Source organism: Sabethes cyaneus, chromosome 2 (genome assembly GCF_943734655.1).
Source record: "Sabethes cyaneus chromosome 2, idSabCyanKW18_F2, whole genome shotgun sequence".
NCBI lineage: Eukaryota > Metazoa > Arthropoda > Insecta > Diptera > Culicidae > Sabethes > Sabethes cyaneus.
This window is the reverse complement of record NC_071354.1, coordinates 104,663,909-104,688,458: the sequence shown is the minus strand read 5'-3', so window position 1 is coordinate 104,688,458 and position 24,550 is coordinate 104,663,909. Positions and strand designations below refer to the sequence as shown.

At 39.8% G+C, this 24,550-nt stretch overlaps 1 protein-coding gene across 2 annotated transcripts in view; it reads left to right on the top strand.

Moving 5' to 3' along the window:
- Nucleotides 1-403: 403 nt before the first annotated feature.
- LOC128738516 (protein strawberry notch) overlaps nucleotides 404-24,550 on the top strand; it is a 47,350-nt gene continuing 23,203 nt past the window's right edge. The window contains exons 1-3 of one of the 2 annotated variants that reach the window (XM_053833718.1): nucleotides 404-630; nucleotides 1,634-1,739; nucleotides 21,959-22,186. In XM_053833718.1, coding sequence (XP_053689693.1) covers nucleotides 619-630; nucleotides 1,634-1,739; nucleotides 21,959-22,186 — 346 coding nt within the window. In that variant the 5' untranslated portion in view covers nucleotides 404-618. Of the gene's footprint in view, nucleotides 631-1,633; nucleotides 1,740-21,958; nucleotides 22,187-24,550 lie in introns of those variants that run through there. The other variant, XM_053833719.1, reaches the window with a different exon arrangement.

The following is a 24,550-nucleotide window of genomic DNA, read 5'->3' as shown; positions in this document are numbered from 1 at the left end:
ACAAACCGTGTCACGGTTCATCGTGATTGGTCAATTCTGGCTTTAGTTTTCAAAAGGTCGCATAATACATGTAAAAGGGTTGATTATGCGACCTTCTGAAAACTAAAGCCAGAATTTACGATTCCACCCACACCATGATGAAATTTCTGCCATACCTGTATACACACATTGATCTATAATGATATTCTGCGATAATATTCATCTGGCAGCTCTGGTGTCGAATTTTTGACAGTTCTGACAGTTCTAATCAAAACATAAAAATCAAATATTTTCCACTCAATCCACTTATTGTCCACACAATATTGAATGAGACGTGAAGAAGAGCTCAGTATAGGAAGTTCAATTGCGTTCATTTCACGTTCACATTTCGTTCGCGTGCAGTTTCATTCGAGAGACAGTTCGTGATGGTCGTATAACGTAGTTGGCGAGGAGTAGTCACACGACTTTTATGTGACCATTTTCTATCAAGTTTTGCAAAAGAAGTTTTCTTCAATTAGTACTACTCAATAATATTCCACCAGGAAAATTTGATACGGTCTCGTAGGATTGAAAATATTTACTTTTAATTAATCAAGTGTAGTGAAAGAGGCAGATAATCCTAAGTGTCGCAAAAAAAAAATGAGTAAAATGGTAAGCTTTTTTTTGTTTTGATATCCACATTTTTTTTGTTTTAATGTCTATTGACTGTAATAAATTGTCTATTGTCTTTGTAGCAAATCAGTTTAAAATTGTTTTTAAAAATTGTGAAAATTTTATGAAAAAGAAAAAAAGGCGATCTAAAAAAAGTCAACATAACCAATAATCACGATGTATAAACATGCAATAATCGAGAAACGTCAACTGACGGGCTTTTTAGACCTGCCGGCTGAAGTATATCTTGGTACAAAATTGGTAAATCTTGGATCAGACAAATTCTATATTTTCTTGGGCGTGGTTTTGCTTATGTATTGATCTGTGGCCTAATTGGCTGCTTGGCTCGTTTCAAAGGAAAATGTCTTGGCACTAGGCTGCCAATCTTCATGCGTTTGTGAATATGTAGCAAATGACAGGAGCTCCCACATTTTCATTCACATGCACGTTGTTCGTACATAGCAATTTCGCGCAACAGCAGGAGACAAAATTAAGCATTCAATATACACTCAGGTGTATCAGCCGAATGATAAATTTATGTAAATAAATATTAGGATTAAAACCACAGCTGCAATTAAAGTATAGGAACCAAAATCACAGTTTTTGGTTTAGCACAAAAATTCAACAAATATTTTCTTCATTTACCAGCTTATTTTCCTCAGCTGGTATAATGTTTGGCGCTAGTAGAATCAACCACCGCACTGGAATAACTTAAACCAAAGTATATGATACTTCCGCTTTCGCAATCAGATTTATTCTCCATTCCCAACAAATCGGCTTTCCGGCCGAAAGAGGTTATAAAATGAGAAAACAACTTGATCGAAACTAAGATGCGTTTGAAATCAAGACCCTTCTTATTGCACAGAGTAACCCTATAGCAATGACTCTTAATTTTAATGTCCCTTGTTTCTTCAAATAATTGCAATCAATGGCTTCTGTTTTTGTAATGTATTCTGGTATACCATCAGTTCACTAATTGTTGCATTTTGTACTATATTCATAGGGATCAAAAAAATTTTCGTACGATGTCGACGATGAGGAAGAAAACGAGGATACTTCCGGTTCAGATTTCGATGAAGACGAAGATCCTGATGAGATAGAAGTACCAGGTAAGATCCATGATTAATAGCATTTTAAGCAAGAAACCATAAAATGGATACGGTTGCAAAATAGCTTCCCGAAAGTCAATTCCTCAAAATATATATTCTAACATGTAATAATTTTTCGAATGTCTACTTTCCTGAAGACCATTTTATCGAATATATCCATTTCCGAAAACTTACCTGCGTGATTTCCTAAAGCAAGTTTTTTAAACGTGTTGTGATTCTGCGAACACATAGTTGGAATCCACTAAAGATCGAATGGACTTGAATTATATTGTTTTTTTTTTATAGTGGTAGTTTTTTACAATCGACGGAGAGGACGGTAGTGAGCATCGGTGTTTTACAGTAATAGACTTTATTTTAACTTAATTTCAACATTTCATGGCAAAAAGAATGCAGTGAATACATTTCTGAAAACGGAACCTCCGTTTTAGGCCAAAAAACTGCTTCTGAAATTGGACTTTCCGACGAAAAGTTAATGACTGCTTATTTCTCCTTAACTGTTGGTGGAATACATTACAAAAAAAATCGTGTACTAAAGATGTTCCTACCTAAAACTGAATATTACATTCAACGTCACCGTTTCGTACATCCCTTCCCATGGATGTGTATCTCAAAGTTTTTGCTATTTGTGAATTCATAATATTTAAGTGATGAAAAATCACGATAGCGTTTTTGTTGGTCTTAAATTATAGCCGGGAAACGACGGCGGGTCACCAGCAACACTCGCGGCCTGTGGTGGTCTCGTCCTGAATTATTTAGTGTTACTATAGGTAGTTTTTGGTGGCATTGTTATTGACTAATGTTTTATGGAAGAGTCAAAAAATTTTCGAGTTCAATTAGTTTTCGAGTTATGCAAAAATTTCTGTGTTATTCGTATGAAAGCTCCCCCTTCCAGAGGGGGTTGGGGTCCAAACCACCATAGAAAATATTCCTGTCTTCAAAAACTCCCACATGACAAATTTAGTTCCATTTGCTTGATAAGTTCTCCAGTAATGCTGAAATTTTTCTTTCATTTGTTCGGGAGCCCCCCCCCCCTCAGAGGGATTAGGGGTCTCAACCCACCATAGAAAAAATCCTGCCTCCAAAATCCCCCACCTGCCAAATTTGGTTCCATTTACTTGATTGTTTCTCTAGTTATGTAGAAATTTGTGTTTCATTTGTATCAGAGTCCCTCCTTCTAGAGGGGGAGGGGTCACAAACCATCATAAGAACCTTTCCCAGCCCCAAAAACCCCTGAATACAAATTTTCCTGCCGATCGGTTCCGTAGTTTTCCAGTCTATAAGGCACATACAAACAGAAATTCATTTTTCTATATAAAGACTAGCTGACCCGTCAAACTTTGTATTGCCGTAAATGAACCTGTGTTGTACATACATCGTGAATCTCGGATGACCTGTCACAATCTCGAATTTTGCAAGTTTCTGAGGTGCTCAACCTTAGATGATTCATTTGGGTAGTTACGTAACAATGAAAGCATTGGTAGTTTAATATACAGATTTGCAATTTTTGCTCACAGTAAAGTAGAAAACAACTCCCCCCATTGCTTAGCCAGATAAAATAAAGCGAATAGCAATATTCGACGTGATTGTACGACATTTCGCCGAATATTATTTCGTGATAAATCTTACGTGGAGTATACCATTTCGCAGGGGGCATCCTCTCCTTACTCGCTATCGCTCGTTCGGAGCCCACTGAAGGAAAGTAATAGAGTTCAGTTTAAACTACTGAACGAAACTGAACAATTTATATATCGTTGGATAGATAGAATGACCAGCAATTTTATGGGGCGCTAAAGACCAATTTTAAGGAGGGCGTGAGAGAGAGGCTCGTATACAAATGAACGACAAATTTCCTTAAAACTCGTGAACTAATCAAGCAAATTGAACCAAATTTGTCATGTGAACCAAATTTGGCACCGTTCAGAAGGTAGGAATTTTTTCTATAGTGTACTGAGACCCTTTCCCTTTCTAAGACGGGGGCTCCCATGCAAATGAAATACAAATTTCCTCATTACTCTAGAACTAATCGAGCAAAATGAAGCAAATGCAACCATATTTTTAATAATTATCATCTAAAGATTTTTCCCATTTTAAAATAACAGGTGGTGAACTCCAATTCAAATAGTCATCCTTGCTAAAAGAATCGGAAAAAACCTGGTCACGTTTCGAACTTGATCCGATTAGTAGGGTAAGACGGGGCAAAGAGTGTCACGTAAGCTCAAACTGTGCTAGATTAAAAAATATTGGTATTTTAACCGCGATGTGCTATGTCCATAACATTTTAGGATATTTTCTAAACAATCGTGGAAATAGTGAGCATTAGAAAATGTTTTTTCTATTTTTCCAAGAGCTTTAAAAAAGATCCTTTTTTCTGGCAGTGGAAAAACACCGGGGCAAAGAGTGTCACGTTCTTAAACAGGATTGTTAAAATTGATAGGTTTCAGCAAAATTATTTAAAATAGTGAAAAACCATTGTAGTTGCATGTTCAAGTCAATCAGTGCAAATTTTGCAGTTTTCCGCAACGTGTAGGGGAGTGATGTGGTTGGGCCACGTTTTGGAGTTCGCCCATAACTTTCATTTCAAAAGGAATTTTGGAAATCTAAATACATCGTTACACAGGTCTAAGAATAAGGTATATTTCTGGAAAGTTTTGAACTGATTGCTCGAAAAACAAAAAAGTTATAGGCATTTACGTTAAGACAAAAAATGTAGTCATAGACGGACCATGTTGTACAGGTTGGGCCACCGCAGAAAATTTAAGACATACGTGTTACGTGTTGAAATTCCTTATAAAGACATGAAAAGAATGAATTCCGTAAACAACGGCTCATATAGGTACTAATACCCTATTTTTAATTGCATTTTTGTGAAACTTTGGCGATCTTGTAAAATTAATATTGCTACATCTACGCCTTTTCCGAAGTGTACATCTACAATGAAAAAAACAACAAAAATCTAGGTTTTTATCGTATTAATTTGGCTTTATTTCATCACATTTTATGTGACTGACATTCTCTAGCGATTATTGCGCTTCTGCGCTTAAAATTATGGTGGCCCAACCATGACTACTCAAGTGGTCCGACCTTTACAAAAAGCACTTTTCTAGTATTTCACCTTAGCCCTCCCAAACACCTTACTGCAGTGGATTTTTCTATAGTCTTCGTGTGCAGCACAACACACTTTATACATTTTTAAAATTTATCTCGATAATTGCATTTCATGAATCATTTCTTGAAGAAAAGTTCATTGCGCCTGGAAAACTTTTTTTGTAAGGTTTAGTCACTGAATTTAGTACGGGTGTTTTGAATACACGATTGAAACTCACAATATTGTGAAAAGTTAGCTATCACAGTAAGAAGTTTTACAATGGTTGTATCATAGATATCAGGAGTTACTAAAACTGTAAAATCGTGATGGCCCGACCATAACAGTTGCCCGACGATAACGACAATGCCCTATATTTACGCATTTTATCGCTTGGTCTATTTAGCAGCTCATGCGTTCTTTCCTCAATCATTGTTATTTTATGCACACCTATGTCATATAGGTAATCCAGATTAAACGGTAGATGTTTAAAACGTACTTACTTACTTACTTAGGTGGCTTGCCGTCCTAAGACAAAGCCTGTTGAACAAAATTTCTCCATGTAACTCGGTTGAGGGCTACCGCTCCACGTAGGAGTATATCAGCCAAAAACCTGGCCAAAATTCAAAAATCAAAATGTGAATGAACCACGCGCTATTTATCATTGTTGTATTGTTAGATACTTATAGCATCATATGTCGGCCATTTTGATAACATCTCGATTGTTTATAAGACTGTACAGCTGTCAAAACCTTGCTATAAATCGCATCATGATTTGTTTGCAAGTGGTCCGATCAGCAAGGTTGAGTTCCTGCTGTGTTTTTGATATTTTTTAGAAACTGCCACGTAAAAATTCAATATGGATAATCAAGACAAAGGTATGTAGAGTAAATTTGAGCACAAGTTTATTTATACACATTTAGGTGAAGCCCGTAAACCAGGCTTGGAAGTAGCAACTTTTTGCTTTCTTTTTTTAAGGCATTTTTTTACAAAAAAGCAATTTTGTTTATGTTCTAAGCATCTCTAAGCAAAAATTTTACCATCATAAGAAAGGTATGGAGTTCCAGAATAATGTTGCGAAAGAAAATCTCACGCATCCTCACGCTCTCAATTTATTTTTGAATTTGAAGTTGTGACGATTTTTCACGCATTTCACAACTTTATCAATTAGTTGTGTTTGTCATGCATTAGTTAAGAAATTTCGATGTATTCTTTCAAATTCTGAGAGAATTGACTGGAAATTTTCTAGAAACCAGCTCTTTCAGTTTATACGGCAATGTCCTGATCGCTCAATCGACAAAACGGTTTTGTTTACAGAAAAAAACTTAAAGAAACTCTTAAATGCCCTCCGAATCACTATCATGTACTGAAAAATCAATTGAGTGGTTTTAAAACACAGTTTAAACGCACTTTGACGACTTCTTATAACCATAAGGTTCGGTTTAAAGAGGCAAACAAAACTTGGATGAGCTCTACAATCAAGCCATCTACTTGGTCTGAGATATCAAATGCATGTCGTCTAAGTAAGAAGTTTGTAGACTCTTCTGAGAGAAACTAGCGAAGCCTGGAACTGTGACAAAATGTCCCAGTTGAGATCTTAAGTTATGCAACACAAATAAGTCAAAAATCTGTGGGAAATACGACGGTTTCCTGCATCATTAAAGATATCACCTAAAATCCCTCAAAAGCTTTAGAATTAAAAAACGCGCTGACAGCTGTACAGTTAAATGCTGTTCAAAAGCATTCGCCACTACATGCTTTAACTATATTCGTCGTTTCGAAAAAGCAGTATAAAATTATATATTCTTCAAACAAAAACATTTATCCTTATTATTCGCTTTTGAAGAACGCTAAACGAAACTGCTATTCACCAGAAGTAGAATTTTCAGTAACAGATACCCATGCTGAGGCAAAGTTGCAGTCCTAGTAGCAGCTTCACGCTTATGTAAATATCTAGATGACGTTTTTTGTCCTTGCCTGATGATGGAAACCTAAATTCGAGATGTTATCAAAATGGCCGACATATGATGCTATAAGTATCTAACAATACAACAATGATAAATAGCGCGTGGTTCATTCACATTTTGATTCGGAGCTGATCAGCAAGTGGGGATGCGATGGATCTCAACAATATTCAATATAATCAAACATTTGAGTACCCGTTAGACAGCGATTCCAACATTTTTAGAAGCTCCGTCGTTCCTCTTCGGATGATAAGCAACATCACCAGGCAGAAAAAAAATTGTATGGCTTAATCCTTAATCGCTGAAGTTTTGCCGTCCAGTCAAAGTCAGATTCGCCCGTGAAATTAATAATATAAGAAAGAAATACTATTGCTGATTAATTCTCGCGCAAAGCCAATAAAAACTACCCAGTCTTTAACAGCCGAAGCGCTTAAACTACTCGTTCCAGGTCAGCCAAACCTGTAACTTGAAGGATGCAATGATGTATCAAACGCGAGTTCAGATGAAAGTGAAAGTGATTCAAATTCGTAGCGGTTTCTAAATCGTAAAATTAGGACTTACGATCTACATTTTTTATTGTGCTGCAGAAAAAAATACAACAACGATGTAATTTTGTTTTTAAGTCATGTTTCTCTTGACTCCAATATTTGCTTAACGATAAATGGGAATACTACACTGAAAATGTATGTCAAAAAGGACATATGTCACTGCTAGCTGAAAACAAGCTGTTATTTACTAGATTTATCATCTAAAAATAATAAATAATAATTTTTTTGAGCTATTTGATGCATCAACAGACTTAAACACCATTGAAATAATTTACATACACACATACGCACATACTCCTATGTGCGCTCTCCAATTTCTCGGACACCGAGTACTCTCCGCCAGATCTCGCTCCACCTGGTCTAACCATCTTGCTCGCTGCGCTCCTGGTCGTCTTGTTCCTACCGGATTTGAGGCGAACACCATCTTTGCAGGGTAGTTGTCCGGCATTCTTGCAACATGCCCTGCCCATCGTATCCGTCCAGCTTTAGCCACCTTCTGGTTCGCCATAGAGCTGTGCGAGTTCATGGTTCATCTTCCGCCTCCATACTCCGTTCTCCTGTACGCCGCCGAAGATCGTTCTTAGCATTCGTTCTCGAGCATTGTCCATGTTTCATGCCCGTCGAGAACAACCGGTCTAATAAGCGCCTTGTACAGGGTGCACTTTGTACGTGGACTTAGTCTGCTCGACCGCAATTGCTTGTGGAGCCCATAGTAAGCACGACTTCCGCTGATAATACGCCTCCGAATCTCACGGCTGGTATCACAGTGAGCCAAGGTAGACAAATTCATCGACCACCTCAAACTCGTCGCCGTCGATCAATATACTACTGCCCAAGCGGTGTCGTTCGGCTTCGGTTCCGCTGGCCAGCATGTACTTTGTTTTAGACGTATTTATCTTTAACCCAATCTTTTCTCCTTCGCGCTTGAGTCTGGTGTACTGTTCAGCCACCGCCACAGATGTTCTGCCGATAATATCCATGTCATCGGCAAAGCAGACGAATTGACTAGATTTGTTGAATATCGTGCCCCGCGTGTTGGTATCCGCTCGGTTCATAACACCTTGTAGCGCTATGTTGAACAGCAGGCATGAAAGACGATCGCCTTGACGAAGCCCTCTGTGTGATTCAAATGAACTTGACAATCCACCCGAAATCCGAACACAGCACTCTGTACCATCCATCGTAGATTTAATCAGTTTGATGTGCTTCTTGGGGAAGCTGTTCTCGTACATGATTTTCCATAGCTCTTTCCGGTCGTTGGTATCATATGCGGCTTTGAAGTCAACGAATAAATGATGCGTGGGAACTCTGTATTCACGGCCCTTTTGGAGGATTTGCCGCAGTGTAAATATTTGATCCGTTGTAGACCGACCTTCGACGAAGCCGGCTTGATAAGTTCCCACAAATCTATTCGCAATTTGTGATAGACGGCGGAAAATGATTTGGAACAGCACTTTATAGGCGGCAATGAGAACGGTAATCGCTCGATAGTTCTCACAGTCCAACTTGTCACCCTTTTTATAGATCGGGCAGATAACTCCATCTTTCCACTCCTCCGGTAGCTGTTCCGTATCCAAAATTCTAACAATTAGTTGGTGCAGACAAACGGCCAGCTTTTCTGGTCCCATTTTAATAAGCTCCGCTCCGATGCCATCTTTTCCAGCTGACTTGTTGTTCTTTAGCTGCATGATGGCCTCCTTAACTTCGCCTATCGTTGGGGCTGGGACCTCTTCCCCGTTTGTTGCACCGTCGAAATCGCTTTCTCCGCCGCCATGGCTCTCCGTCGTGGTGTTCGTCGAAATGCTGCTTCCACCTATCGGTCACCTCACGATCGTCCGTCAGAATACTGCCAGTCTTATCCCGACACATTTCGGCTCGCGGCACAAAGTCTTTGCGGGATCCGTTCAGTTTCTGGTAGAACTTTCGCGTTTCCTGAGAACGATGCAGCTGCTCCAACTCTGCATATTCCTGCTCTTCCAGGTAGCGCTTTTTCTCCCGAAAGATTTGGTTTCGCTGCATCTTCTTCTGTTTGTGTCTTTCCACGTTCTGTCGTGTGGCACTGCGCATCTTGGCCGCCCGCGCAGCATTCTCCTCATTCATCACCCTCCTACATTCATCGTCAAACCAATCGTTCCGCTGATTCCGGGCCACATGCCCGATGGAGCTCTCCGCTACACTGCTGATGGCTGCTGATGGCCGAGGCTGACGTCGGTACCGAATGTTGTTCACAATGGAGAGTCTTGGGCGCATCTTAACCATCACTAGGTAGTGGTCCGAGTCATTGTTAGCGCTTCGATAGGATCTGACGTCGATAATGTCTGAGAAGTGCCGACTGTCGATCAAAACGTAGTCGATCTGTGATTCTGTCTGATTTGGTGACCTCCAGGTGTACTTATGATGAATTCCGTGCTGGAAAAAGGTACTACGTATGGCCATATTCTTGGAGGCGGCAAAGTCGATAAGTCTTAAGCCCATTTCATTGGTCCGTTGGTGTGCACTGAACATTCCAATCACCGGTTTGTATTCCTCCTCCTGACCGACCTGAGCATTGAAATCCCCGATGACGATCTTGATATCATGTTTTGGGCAGCGGTCGTATTCACTCTCCAACTGCACGTTGATGATGCTTATATTAAAAAATCGGCCCTTGATTCTCAACTTGCACATTCGAGGATTGATTGGCCACCACCCATTCACCCGTTTCCGAATCTCGCCCATCACTATGAAAGCTGTACCCAGCTCGTATGTGTTGCCGCAGCTCTGGTAGATGGTATGTCCATCTCTAAACGTACGTACCGTTGAGCTCTTCCAGCACACCTCCTGCAGCGCTACGACGTCGAACTTGCAACTATTCAATACGTCGGAGAGCACTCGAGTGCTCCCTTGGAAGTTGAGAGATTGGCAGTTCCACGTCCCGAGTTTCCAATCCATAGTCCTTTTTCGTCGCGTGGGTCTATTCCGATTGTTCCAGTAAGAATTTATTTGTTCTTCGTCCCGTGCTTTAGTATTTTTCGTGGTGACGGCTTGCAAAGCCTGCTACACCAACCCCCTGTTTCGCCGGAGGGCCAACGAAGCTCAAAAGAGCCCTCCTTTCCTGTCAGCATACGACCTAGGCTTCCACCGGGGTTGGTTACCCGATCTCCACCAAAGTTGCTCGTATCCCGGCTGGTACCACGAGGAGGTAGGAACAGGAGTTGCTGAATAAGAGGCTATGAACCACTGTAGGGTCTATTTTATGCCTACACGTGCACAATGCACCGACGGCACGCACTATTCAGCTGTTTACCAGCCAAAACGCCAAATTTTTAAAACGTATTCAAAGCAATGTTTTCCTAACTTTACATTTATACCCCTCGCCCCAGACTACTGTGACACACTTTGCCCCGAAGCATGTTATTTGAATAAACATGAAAATTAACGATTGCTTGCAAATAAATAGCCTGTAAATCACTTTTCTATGCAGTCGTTAAACCTAAATAAATAATTGATTTAAAATATGGGTTAAAGACATTGAATTTTTAAATGATAACTAGTTTTCCATTTTGAAGTATCGCATAAGCGACGGTGCCAAAAATTTCAATAATTTTTAAGTAGAAACTCATAACTTGCTGGTTATTATCTATCCCTGGTAGAAAAAGGTACTGATGAGATGTTTTAAAGAAAAATATTTCAAACTTGGAATAATGTCATAGGACATAGAAAACTTCACTGACACACTTTACCCCGTGACACACTTTGCCCCGTCCTACCCTACCTATATGCTATCACAATTTAGAAGTGTCAATTTATAGCCTAGATATCCAAAATTGTGACTCTAACGATACAGTAGTAGCTGTGAGATTTTTGCTTTCAATCAAAAGTTCACGTTCATAGAAAATTATAACCTCTTCTTTGTACCGCAATCTGAAAAACGCCAATTGTCGTCAAACTATCGCTCTTCCCCAGCCCTGCTTAAATAACAAATTTCCAATGATGTATGTAAAATTTTTGTTTGTGCATATTTTATTTCCTAAATTATAACGAAAACTTTCAAGAACATACAAATTCTTAATAGGAATGCACTCCTCCAACCGTAAGCTAATTATGTTCTTATCATTAGCCAATGCGGAAGCGTTGGGATATATGGTGATAGGGTGAAACAGAATTGGTTCGCGTTGTCACCCTATTTCGAACTATGTACACATAATTCGTTTCCTCAACTCACCCTCTCTTATGCATTCAACCATAACGGGTCGACGCTATGCCACCCTTTCGTACTGAATTACTAAAGCTCAATCGATTTAACTCCTCATATAAATTAACTCATTTTACCGCAACTTTCAAAAACTTGTTTCTTGCTCGGCGCTACAGTTTCCACCGGTAAATTAAGGAGATATCATATATAGTAGCAGAAACCTGCCAAACCGAAACTGATCGCTTCACAATACAATTTCGTTGTCAATGTGATTATTAATTAACATTTCAGTGTGATATATGTTTACAAACTTTTCCCTAAACTTGATTGTATTTAAATAAATTCCGAGTCGTGTATTTTACTTTGTTTTGTGTAGCAAGAAAAAAATCATTCATAATGTGACTAGTCATATCAGTATTTAAATTTCTATGTTATGTTCAATAAAACTAGGCCAGTGCAAATTTTCTTAAAAATTTTTGTCACAACCCCCCTCTCCCCGCTTTGAAATTAGCTTGAAAAATCGGTGGGGCAAAAAAAATTGTGAGATAAGCTAAATTTGTTTGTATAAAATTAATTGTAAGTGGACTCTATAGCCTAAAGAACTTGAGAAATGAGACAGAGTATTAACGCTCCTAGCACGAAACAGAAGTGGAAATTTAAACAATGGAATTTCCGAAAACCGACGAAATTTTTTTTGAGGTAAGACTACTTCTTTGACTTCTATATTGGGGTGCACTTTAGAAAAACGAAAAGGGAATATGTAACGAAAAGTGGTTATAGTTTGCACGCTTATAACTGAGTCATCCGTCAATAGATTCTAGAGATATTGGTATCAATCGATTGGAAATTTTTCAAAAAATCCATTACAACACAGTAGATTACATGTTTCCCTAACAGACGTTTAATAATTGAGAAAATATGAGTCGAATATTTAATATTTCATTATTTGCATCTTTTTGCCTTCCCACGTCAGTGCTGCCCTAGCACGGATGACAGAAATATATACGAGATGAGCTATGGGTTAATCTACCTTATGATTGTATTTAATTTACGTCCTATACAATCCGATCGAAAATTATTGAGCTTCAGGTGTTGGTGTTGCTGCTTCTCCGGATAAGGCAACGAAGGCTTCCAAATTTACCAAACGAGACGCCGACAAACCGAAGAATCCATCGACTCATCCGCCAGCGAACGATAGGATTTTGGCTGCTATGCCTTTTACTGCGCATCGTCAGATCGTCACGTCATTCGGTCAGCGGCTTTCGTTGGCGTTGGCGACACATCACACATCGGCAAGCAGCTAGCTTGCGACACATCGGACAGCCAGTTTTTGAGTCACATCCGTGGCATAATTTTAAAGGTTGTATTTGAAACATTGTTTGCCTTTGCCTCGGTGCGCGTCATCAGTCGGTCACCGGCTTTCGTTGGAGACACATCGGCAAGCAGCTAGCTTGCGACTCATAACATCATAAACATAAAAATCTATCTTGATTACAGATCGTACCAGTAGCGTTTGGCCGATAAACAGTATTCGCACCATTAATCCACACACCAATAACCTATCTAATGGACAGAAGTATTCAATGGACACCACGAGTCAGAAATTTGAGAATTCCAGATTAACAAACGGACCTTTTCAGGTCCACCATTTAAATTAGCTGAAGAATTGAGCTTATGAATTTCTCACATGTAAGAACACAATCCTTCACCTTTCGTTACTCACGCCAACTCCGATTTATAGACATGCCAAAACGTTACAGAATTCACTTGAATACTAATGCCACTTGGTGAAAAACTTATGGAACTTTTTCCACCATTTGGAAGATCTTTGTCTGCGGATCACCGTATATATGAAAAGCAAAAATATATTTGGTTTGCACGTTTTAACTTTAAGTAAAAATGCTTAAAACGCTCGATTAAAAAAATCTCTTTGTTTTTTTCGCCCCCCCTTCAGTTTCCCAACATTGGAAGGACAAAAACTTAATAAAATATCTGTAGGGGACATGTGTATAATGTGCCCCAGGTGGGTAATACGTCCTAGTTTGTTTATTCGCAAACCAGCATAAATTAAAATGCAAGACTAATGAGATACCTTATAACACGATGAAACCAGCCTACTATGCAAGTTTGACAGTTGTCACTAGCTGTCAAGCCAAAAGAAAAATAAATTTGTTTTCTAACAGCTTCCGATGTAATTTGTCGCGTCGTTTCCGTAAGCTCTCTTGTGGTTAAAATCTGTAAATCTGGTTGTTACGATTCGATTGCGTGAAGTGAAGTTTTAAAACATTATCTCAGTCGAAAACCAAGGGAAAAACGCTTAGTTTATGTAACTATTTAATATTTTTCCCAACATGTCGAATGCAGCCAATATGCCCCACTTGCGATGATGCAATATGTCCCATTGCAAATTTGGCTATAAATGCTGATAAATAGATATGAGTGACAGTCTATTACCACTATTAGCCTCAGTTAGTAATGTAGAATGAAAGTGCTAGGAATATTTTATCTATCACGTCGAAATTCCAAGTTACTTAACTATGCGGGGCAATATGCCTCAGCTGCAGTATAATATGCCCCATGCAAAAAAGAAAAGTTATCGCAGGAGACCGAAACTAGGGTTTTGTATGTGAAAACACAATGGCTTGAGAATATCTAAAGTTTAACTTTCCACAAAATAGTATAGGCATATCAATTTCAAAAATAGTCGAAACACAACGTGGAGCGTATTATACTGCAGCTGGGGCATATTGCCCGCGCAAACGAGAAACCCAAATTTTAGTCGCTGTTTTTAAATAATTCCTAGCATTTTTATTTCACAATATTAAAGGAAGTAAACAGTTGCAATTGATTTTCAGCTCAAAAAGTAATATAAAATATTATATAGTAAAGTAAAGTAGTAAGTAGTAAAGTGGTATATATTCGTAATTGTAACGTTATTCTTGGGAAGCCTGTTTGAGATATATCCATTTATTCTTAAGGCGGGCATATTATACTACCTTATACCTTCAATGGTCTTGCTACCAAAGATACACTTCTTATTTTTACACTTTTTCGATGTGTAGTGACGGTTTTGCGGGACTGTAAGCTACGAATACAGAGAGAGATTCTCAAGCCTATAGACTAGTGAATTCATACTACCCCGATTCCCCGATTTTCTCCGGCCCGTTGCCAATATCGGTTTTAAGTAAGTGCACCAACATCGATGACAGTGAACCTTATGGCTAATCGCCGGATAATGTCGCTTTATTAGTCGTTACTTTACTACGATCCTACAAATAACTTAACGTGTCACACTTCATTTAATGACTTTCCGCGGTTCGATCAAACTTCTTAACTTCGTAACTAACTGTTCAACTAACTCTTCTTAACGAATTAAATATCCGACACGTGAAACTGAGTTTAACGTCTTATTTATCCACACAATTACCTAACTAACCGACTCCTCGTGGGGCTCATAGTTTTGTCTTATATTCAAGGTTGTTTTTAGTCATGAGTACTAAAAAAAGAGCGCTACTCAGAATTTCCCCTGTCGAGCCTTTCAAGAAAGAAAAAGTAAAGTACTTAATGAGAGACTTAAGCTCTATTGCGACAGAATTAGATGCGCGTGGAATTCTCACACATGAAGTAACCCACGAGACTCGCTCTATCGCTTTCGGTCGCATTGACAGTTTTGTATGTTTATGTTAACTGTGAAACAAAACCCGCCAACCCAGAGAACTGCTTAAAAGTAACCTACAGGTTCGTTGCTTACTTACTATGTATCCATATTCGTTGGTCCGGCACAACAAAGGGAAATCAGAGATCTTCACAACCGACGGGGTTACCCGCCATGGATTTCATCCTTCGCCATGACAGGTTGTCATCAACAGCCCGGGTGTTGTTGGTGCACTTACTTAAAACCGAGATTGGCAACGGGCCGGAGAAAATCGGGGAATCGGTTGTCATCAACAGCCCGGATGTTGTTGGCGAAGCTTACTTACTTACTTAGGTGGCTTGCCGTCCTAAGACAAAGCCTGTTGAACAAAATTTCTCCATGTAACTCGGTTGAGGGCTACCGCTCTCCAATTCCTCGGACACCGAGTACTCTCCGCCAGATCTCGCTCCACCTGGTCTAACCATCTTGCTCGCTGCGCTCCTGGTCGTCTTGTTCCTACCGGATTTGAGGCGAACACCATCTTTGCAGGGCAGTTGTCCGGCATTCTTGCAACATGCCCTGCCCATCGCATCCGTCCAGCTTTAGCCACCTTCTGGATACTGGGTTCGCCATAGAGCTGTGCGAGTTCATGGTTCATCCTCCGCCTCCATACTCCGTTCTCCTGTACGCCGCCGAAGATCGTTCTTAGCACTCGTCGTTCGAAAACTCCGAGCACTCGCAGGTCCTCCTCGAGCATTGTCCATGTTTCATGCCCGTAGAGAACAACCGGTCTAATAAGCGCCTTGTACAGGGTGCACTTTGTACGGGGACTTAGTCTGCTCGACCGCAATTGCTTGTGGAGCCCATAGTAAGCACGACTTCCGCCTCCGAATCTCACGGCTGGTATCATTGTCCGCCGTTACCAGTGAGCCAAGGTAGACAAATTCATCGACTACCTCAAACTCATCGCCGTCGATCAATATACTACTGGCCAAGCGGTGTCGTTCGGCCTCGGTTCCGCTGGCCAGCATGTACTTTGTTTTAGACGTATTTACCTTTAACCCAATCTTTTCTGCTTCGCGCTTTAGTCTGGTGTACTGCTCAGCCACCGCCACAGATGTTCTGCCGATAATATCCATGTCATCGGCAAAGCAGACGAATTGACTAGATTTGTTGAATATCGTGCCCCGCGTGTCGATATCCGCTCGGTTCATAACACCTTGTAGCGCTATGTTGAACAGCAGGCATGAAAGACCATCACCTTGACGAAGCCCTCTGTGTGATTCGAATGAACTTGACAATCCACCCGAAATCCGAACACAGCACTGCGTACCATCCATCGTAGATTTAACCAGTTTGATGAGCTTCCTGGGGAAGCTGTTCTCGTCCATGATTTTCCATAGCTCTTTCCGGTCGATGGTATCATATGCGGCTTTGAAGTCAACGAATAAATGATGCGTGGGAACTCTGTATTCACGGCCCTTTTGGAGGATTTGCCGCAGTGTAAATATTTGATCCGTTGTAGACCGACCTTCGACGAAGCCGGCTTGATAAGTTCCCACAAATCTATTCGCAATTGGTGATAGACGGCGGAAAATGATTTGGGACAGTACTTTATAAGCGGCATTGAGAACGGTGATCGCTCGATAGTTCTCACAGTCCAACTTGTCGCCCTTTTTGTAGATCGGGCAGATAACCCCATCTTTCCACTCCTCCGGTAGCTGTTCCGTATCCCAAATTCTAACAATTAGTCGGTGTAGACAAACGGCCAGCTTTTCTGGTCCCATTTTAATAAGCTCCGCTCCGATGCCATCTTTTCCAGCTGACTTGTTGTTCTTTAGCTGCATGATGGCCTCCTTAACTTCGCCTATCGTTGGGGCTGGCACCTCTTCCCCGTTTGTTGCACCGTCGAAATCGCTTTCCCCGCCGCCATGGCTCTCCGCCTGGGCGCCATTCAGGTGTTCGTCGAAGTGCTGCTTCCACCTATCTGTCACCTCACGATCGTCCGTCAGAATACTGCCAGTCTTATCCCGACACATTTCGGCTCGCGGCACAAAGCCTTTGCGGGATCCGTTCAGTTTCTGGTAGAACTTCCGCGTTTCCTGAGAACGATGCAGCCGCTCCAACTCCGCATATTCCTGCTCTTCCAGGTAGCGCTTTTTCTCCCGAAAGATTTGGTTTCGCTGCATCTTCTTTTGTTTGTGTCTTTCCACGTTCTGACGTGTGGCATTGCGCATCTTGGCCGCCCGCGCAGCGTTCTCCTCATCCATCACCCTCCTACATTCATCGTCAAACCAATCGTTCCGCTGATTCCGGGCCACATGCCCGATGGAGTTCTCCGCTACACTGCTGATGGCTGTTTTGATAGTGTTCCAACAGTCCTCGAGAGGGGCTTCGTCCAGCTCGTCCTCTTCCGGCAGTGCAGCTTCGAGAGAATGCGCGTAGTTTGCGGCGACGTCTGGCTGCTTCAGCCGCGCGAGATCTAACCGAGGCTGGCGTCGGTACCGAATGTTGTTCACAACGGAGAGTCTTGGGCGCATCTTAACCATCACTAGGTAGTGGTCCGAGTCAACGTTAGCGCTTCGATAGGATCTGACGTCGATAATGTCTGAGAAGTGCCGAACGTGGTCGATCTGTGATTCTGTCTGATTTGGTGACCTCCAGGTGTACTTATGGTGGATTCTGTGCTGGAAAAAGGTACTACGTACGGCCATATTCTTGGAGGCGGCAAAGTCGATAAGTCTTAGGCCCATTTCATTGGTTCGCTGGTGTGCACTGAACCTTCCAATCACCGGTTTGTATTCCTCCTCCTGGCCGACCTGAGCATTGAAATCCCCGATGACGATCTTGATATCATGTTTTGGGCAGCGGTCGTATTCACTCTCCAACTGCGCGTAGAATTCATCCTTGTCGTCATCGGTACTTCTGAGGTGAGGGCTGTGCACGTTGATGATGCTTATGTTGAAGAATCGGCCCTTGATTCTCAACCTGCACATTCGAGGATTGATTGGCCACCACCCAATCACCCGTTTCCGCATCTCGCCCATCACTATGAAAGCTGTACCCAGCTCGTGTGTGTTGCCGCAGCTCTGGTAGATGGTATGTCCATCTCTGAACGTACGTACCGTTGAGCTCTTCCAGCACACCTCCTGCAGCGCTACGACGTCGAACTTGCGGCTCTTCAATACGTCGGAGAGCACTCGAGTGCTCCCTTGGAAGTTGAGAGATCGGCAGTTCCACGTCCCGAGTTTCCAATCCATAGTCCTTTTTCGTCGCGTGGGTCTATTCCGATTGTTCCAGTAAGAATATATTTGTTCTTCGTTCCATGCTTTAATATTTTTCGTGGTGACGGCTTGCAAAGCCTGCTACACCAACCCCCTGTTTCGCCGGAGGGCCAACGAAGCTCGAAAGAGCCCTCCTTTCCTGTCAGCATACGACCTTGGCTTCCACCGGGGTTGGTTACCCGATCTCCACCAAAGTTGCTCGTATCCCGGCTGGTACCACGAGGCGGTAGGAATAGGAGTTGCTGAATAAGAGGCTATGAACCACTGTAGGGTCTATTTTATGCCTACACGTGCACAAGGCACCGACGGTACGCATTATTCAGCCATTTACCAGCCATTTGTTGGCGAAGCTGCGCCGCCATAAGCCTCTGACTGCGCCTCTTCAACACAACGTTTTAAAGTCTTTAAAGCTTAAAGTCGTTGCCAATAATCCAGATCGATTTCTTCATTCATTTGTAGTCGCGTTTGTTGTTTTCGGGTACAGTAGGTTGTTAGCATAAGGTTCCTATCTCACTGCTGGGGCTGTCATCTTAGATGTAGGCGGGAGCCACTGATCTCCCTTTCCTGTTTGCGTACGGCAACCAAGCTTGCGTACCCTAGCCGGCACCACGTGGAGATATGTATAAGAGTTAATGAGTCAGTAGATTTGCACATGTCTTTTAGCATTGGTTAACGAATGGCTGAGCAATGCGTAAAACAGAACCCACAGCACAGTGGGGCGACTCCATACAAAGGCTGACCAAGCAAAATAAAACTCTTTAAATTAAGGATAATATACGGTTCTTAAGTAATTTTGGGGTGCTGAGTCCGAATTTTACGTTATTTTTGTATTAGAACGTAAATTGTTTGAGTTAGGGACTATTTTTGACTATTTTTGAATGTATTTCTTGAGTGGAATTTTTCTATAGTCCTAATGACTTTGCAGGACTGAAAAGCATCTTGCAAACTGTTTAAAATTTTTTTGGCAGGGTCAAATATTTTTCAAAACATTAAGTAATAGGTTTGAGTTTTAACAAACAACATATAATCGCATAATATTAAAATAAAAAATAAAAAACATTTCCTCTTCCTAATCTTCTTCATTGTCTTCGTCTTCTGCTTCTTTTTCACCTTCTTCTTTATCGTAATCTTCCTCTTCTTCCTCTTATGCAGTATCACTCGTTTCAAGATTTTTTCTTCAGGTGCAATATAACACCCTCAGGAAGATTTTTAAAGTTCTATTTTTCCGCTTAAAAAAACTATTGATAATCGGATCAGTAGAAATAGGAACACATTAAATTTTACTCCGATTTATATTTTATCGCTGATTTCTGCGTGTAAAATGTTCCCTTGTATTTTTGATCCTTTTTTGCTTTTCTCTTGTGCTTATTCTGTCATTCTTCCTATCGTTAATACAGTCTAATAATCTAGTCTCGTAATGAATAGCTGATGAACAATTTCATTCGACTGAAATAAAAATTTGTGTTATAATTCGCATAAAACAAGCGAGCAGGGATGGTTCGATCACTGTGACTCAATTTTGATTCATTTGACACTACCGTCTCAGCCGAGCAAAATTTGACAAAGTTATGTATGAGACATTTGTAGAACTCGTTATTATTTACAATTTTGCAGAATAAAGTGTTGCTGTAACTTGTGTAGTTATGGCGCTACAATGCTAGTACCTCTTTAGTAACTAAATGAACATTCATTTAGTTACTAGAGATACTAGTATTGTAGCACCGTAACTACAAAAGATACAGCAACACTTTATTCCGAAAAATTGTAGATCTAGTTATTATCTAGAAGTGTCCCATACATCAATTTGTCAAATTTTGCTCGGTTGGCGCGCTACTATCAAATGAATCAAAATTGAGTCAAAATGATCGAATTTCTTTTCGAGAAAATTATGCTCGGCGCAACTCTGCGCTAAATCAGACTATATTCATTTGAAAGCATATGTTTTCAGCTAACTGTTACCGGTAGTGTCAATAGTGGCGAACCTTAGCTTCAAAACTTTTGAGCGTGTTTTATGCAAAAATATCGCATTTTTTAATTAAAATTAAAATTGAGGCATACTATAATAAAATTACTACATAGTGAATATATCTGACTTATTCAGTACTATTTTTTGAACAACTTTTTCTTAGATACTGTTAAAATCCGAGCTACGGTTAGACCTCCAAAATTTTTTTGCAATATTGCGTTTATTTTCAAAATAAGGCTAAAATATGCTGATGCAGTACACTCAAAAGTCATAAATAATAGGACACCATACGAACCGTTGCTTTTCAAGAGATGGCGCTTTTCTAGTGGTAGTAAAATCAAAATTTCTCACTTATTTATGTTTACCTACCTGAAAACTAAGCACTAATCATATTTTATTTGTGGTACAGTTTATTCTGTTATACTTAATTTTCATGACTTCTGCCTAATTTTGATAAAAAGCAAACATTTCCTATACCTCTCCATAGCATCTTACTACCAGTCATCCGAGAACCCTGAAAAGCTAAAGCCCTATAAAGATACATTTATAGGGCTCTATGAAAAACCTGGCCGAGAGCCAGAAGCTGATATGTTTGTGACATTTCAATACGAAAAAATTAAATTTCGCAACATGAACGCAATAAATAAAAACCCGAATTAATCCACCTAGCGGCGTGACCTAGCCTTTCTACTGCCAGAATAATCATTATTTAATTTCTCAGGAACATTTATAATTAACTTGACTATATTTTTGAACATCCGTTCCGTATTCCTCAAAATCCTTATTTGCCAGTAAAATTCACAACGTGTTGCGTAGAATAATTATATTTTCTTTCTTTCGGTGCGTAAATACTTGTAAGCGTCATTTATTATATTTAAGAAAATATGTCAACACGTCTTCTTTCAACAAAAATGAAAACAAAATGAATGCAAAATCTGATACATCATAATCCGGTTTGGACTCGATAACAAAACATGATTTCTAGTAGATATCAACAGCAGAATATGTAGTAATTTTGAAATACTTTTGTTGTCAAACCTTGGTCGGGTTATCTCTGCTGGAAAAAGTTTGGGGTTTAATGGGTTAATTAGAACAACGAATCAATGATAGATATTCTAGATATTAGATATTCCCAAGCAGCACACTTTTCGCACTTATTGCTGCAGAAACTCTTTTATTATTGAAATCAGTAATAAATCGGTTGCCACAATTGGTTTGTAACAACTGTGCTAATGGGGTTGGCATTTCCACATAAAGGCTTAGCAAAGTTGTAGCAAACAGGGTATATCAATTAAGCATTAAGCACGTCAAAAGCTGAAAAGTGCAAAACTTAACTTATAACTTGACAGTACAATTGATATTCACAATTTATGTCATTCGGTTCAATTAAGGCCAGTGTGAAGTCTGCCGGATCAGTTAGAAATGTTTCATGATTTTTTTCGATTCTTTGAAGTAAAATAAACGTTTTGGATAATTTGTTCTCGTTTGTATGTACGCGGTTATCACTGGAGCTTGTACTCCAGCTTTTATGCGTTATAAAATGATTCAAAGAATGACTGTTTTCCAGGAGGTGGAAAAGATTTAGCCACCGTTGCTACACTGACAAAGCTCAAGAAGGAGAATACACCCGCAGTGTCATCCAATAGTGCAGCGGCTGTGATGGCCGCATCGAATGTGTCATCCAAATCGACGGGTAAGATTCCCAGCGGCTTAGTAACAAAGACGTCAAATGCAGGAAGCTATGAGGTGATCAAACAACCAACCCTCCTAAAACAACCAGGAGTAGGCAGCAGTGGTGAGTATTGTGATCGTTCACAAGATATTTAGTATTCTCTCGCCCCTGACATAATGATAATTAATATGAGTTATTTGTAAACCAATTCTTAATGAGAAGTTTTTATTATGTTCTTATCGTCCACTATGCATACCGCTTCTTCAAACCAACTCTTGTTACCGTGTCGTTATCTATTACTGTCGCATAATCTATGCCATCCTTACATCCTTACATATTACTGTCAACGTTTATAATGGACAATTACTGGTTTCCTATGTCATTACTCAGTATATGGATTGGGTGGCAGTAACGAAAGGGACGCATTGTCTTTTGCTGGTATTGGTAGTTTTAGTAAAAGTAGTGGCAACCTTGTATCTGGGCCGGGAACGAGCACGAGTAAAACTGCGGCACCCAGCATTGTGCCATCCGGGGTTATTCCGCCCGGCGCGACAAGCATTCTCGGCGGCTTGGGTAGCTATTATCCTCCAAGTATTGCCAGTTTGTTGGCCCAAAGTAAGTTTCAAAATGTTGTAGTAGCCTTCAGTATATACTATGTTAAACATATATTTACTTTTTATGGTTTCTAAAATACTAAGCACCGTTTGTTTATAAACTTATATCTGTTTCTTCGTTTATTAAACTGCTTACGAGAAAATTATCTAGTCTCGCTAATATTCTTTTGGCTGATTATTTTATTCTTACATATTATAGGACGATGTTTTTGTATCATTATTTTAATTTACCACCGTTGCAACAAACATTTATGTTTTCAAGTTATGGTAGATTGCGACCAGGTATTTTCTACCATGGAATAAACGACTTGTAACCACCATCTACTACAATCTCCTCAGGTAACCAATAAGCATTAGTATAAGTAGTAAATCAATCTTTTATTAGCATCCCTGGCGTTTTATACTGCAGGTTGCTGTTTATCAGCCTTTTAACTGCATAACTGTTGTAAATTAGCATCCACAATTCTATTTAAATTCTTCTTGTCGGTAACTAGCTGCAAATAAGCATTAGGCCGTATGAATAAAAGAGTTAGGGCAAATGTTCCCATACGATTTAAACCGGAAAAGCAAAGTAAACTGTTTTATTCATACGGCCTATTGTCAGCACTATAAGAGGGTTAGCAGTAAAGTAGCCGCATATTTTGCCAAAATAGCATTTAAGTAGCATTTAAGGCAACTTTAATGCTTATTGGCTTGCATTTAAATTGCATTGGAAATGCTTATTGGTTACCTGGGTCGGATCTCTAGAAATTTCAAACTTTATTTTTTGCAAATTGAACATATAAAACTATGTACTCATTTAGTGTCATGATTAAAGAATAAATTATGATGCATTTTTCAAAAGCCTCAAGAAATTTTGAGAGCAATGAGAACAGTTATATACGTTGGACTTATACGGAGTAAGCTTGATTTTGTGGGCGCCACACCACAATACGTAACTTATATACAACGAATTGAGGGCATTCAAAAAAAGTTTGTACGTTTTGCCTTACGGAATTTGAGATGGAATAGAGTCCAACTGCCGCCGTATCAAGATCTTTGTTCTCTAGTCAACATGGACACGAGTGACTGCAGGCATAGAATAGCTGATATAGTGTTCTTCGCAAACATTTTATCTGGACGAACCGATAGTGAAACACTTGCCGCACGGTTGCTCTTTAACCAAAGTCAAGTCGTGCTCTGTAACAGACGTGTTTTCAACCCGCCTCATAGAAATAGGAATTATTCTCTTCGCGAACCAACGTGCCGTTTTATGACTGCTTTCAAAGATCTACAGCATATAGTGGATATTACTATGCCACCACCTACCCTTAAAAATAGGCTTAGTTTATATTTAAGGGGACAACTGAATTCCTTTTAATCGTTGTATTAATTTGTATTCATTGTGTTAATATTATGTTTTTTTGGTAACGGGTTTGTAGCCTATACATTAATAAGCAATAATAAAATAACAGTGACTTCATCAACAATCGATGATCAGGACCCTTTTTAATCGTTTGCTTTGTCAATGCAGAGAACTTTGTTCCAATCCCTGATGGAATCTTAATAAAAAATTTGACAACCATTTTTGATATATTTTGTATCAGGCACTTTTTTTATTTGTCAAGTTGACAACTTGGGAACTTTTTTTCCTAAATTAAAGCACAAAATCATGTGTATTACGTATCTAATATAGCGCAATAGGTTGTAAAGTATAATCGTGTTGTAATGATATTTATTGATTTTTTAAATTTGATTTTATATCATCTATAATTTATGGATTAATTTTAAAATAAAAAACCTGCGTCAGTCTACTTGATAATAAAGCGAACCTCTGTCTTCATTAATCGCTACAGTTTTTCCCGATCTCTGTAATTCGTATGACAGATTTATG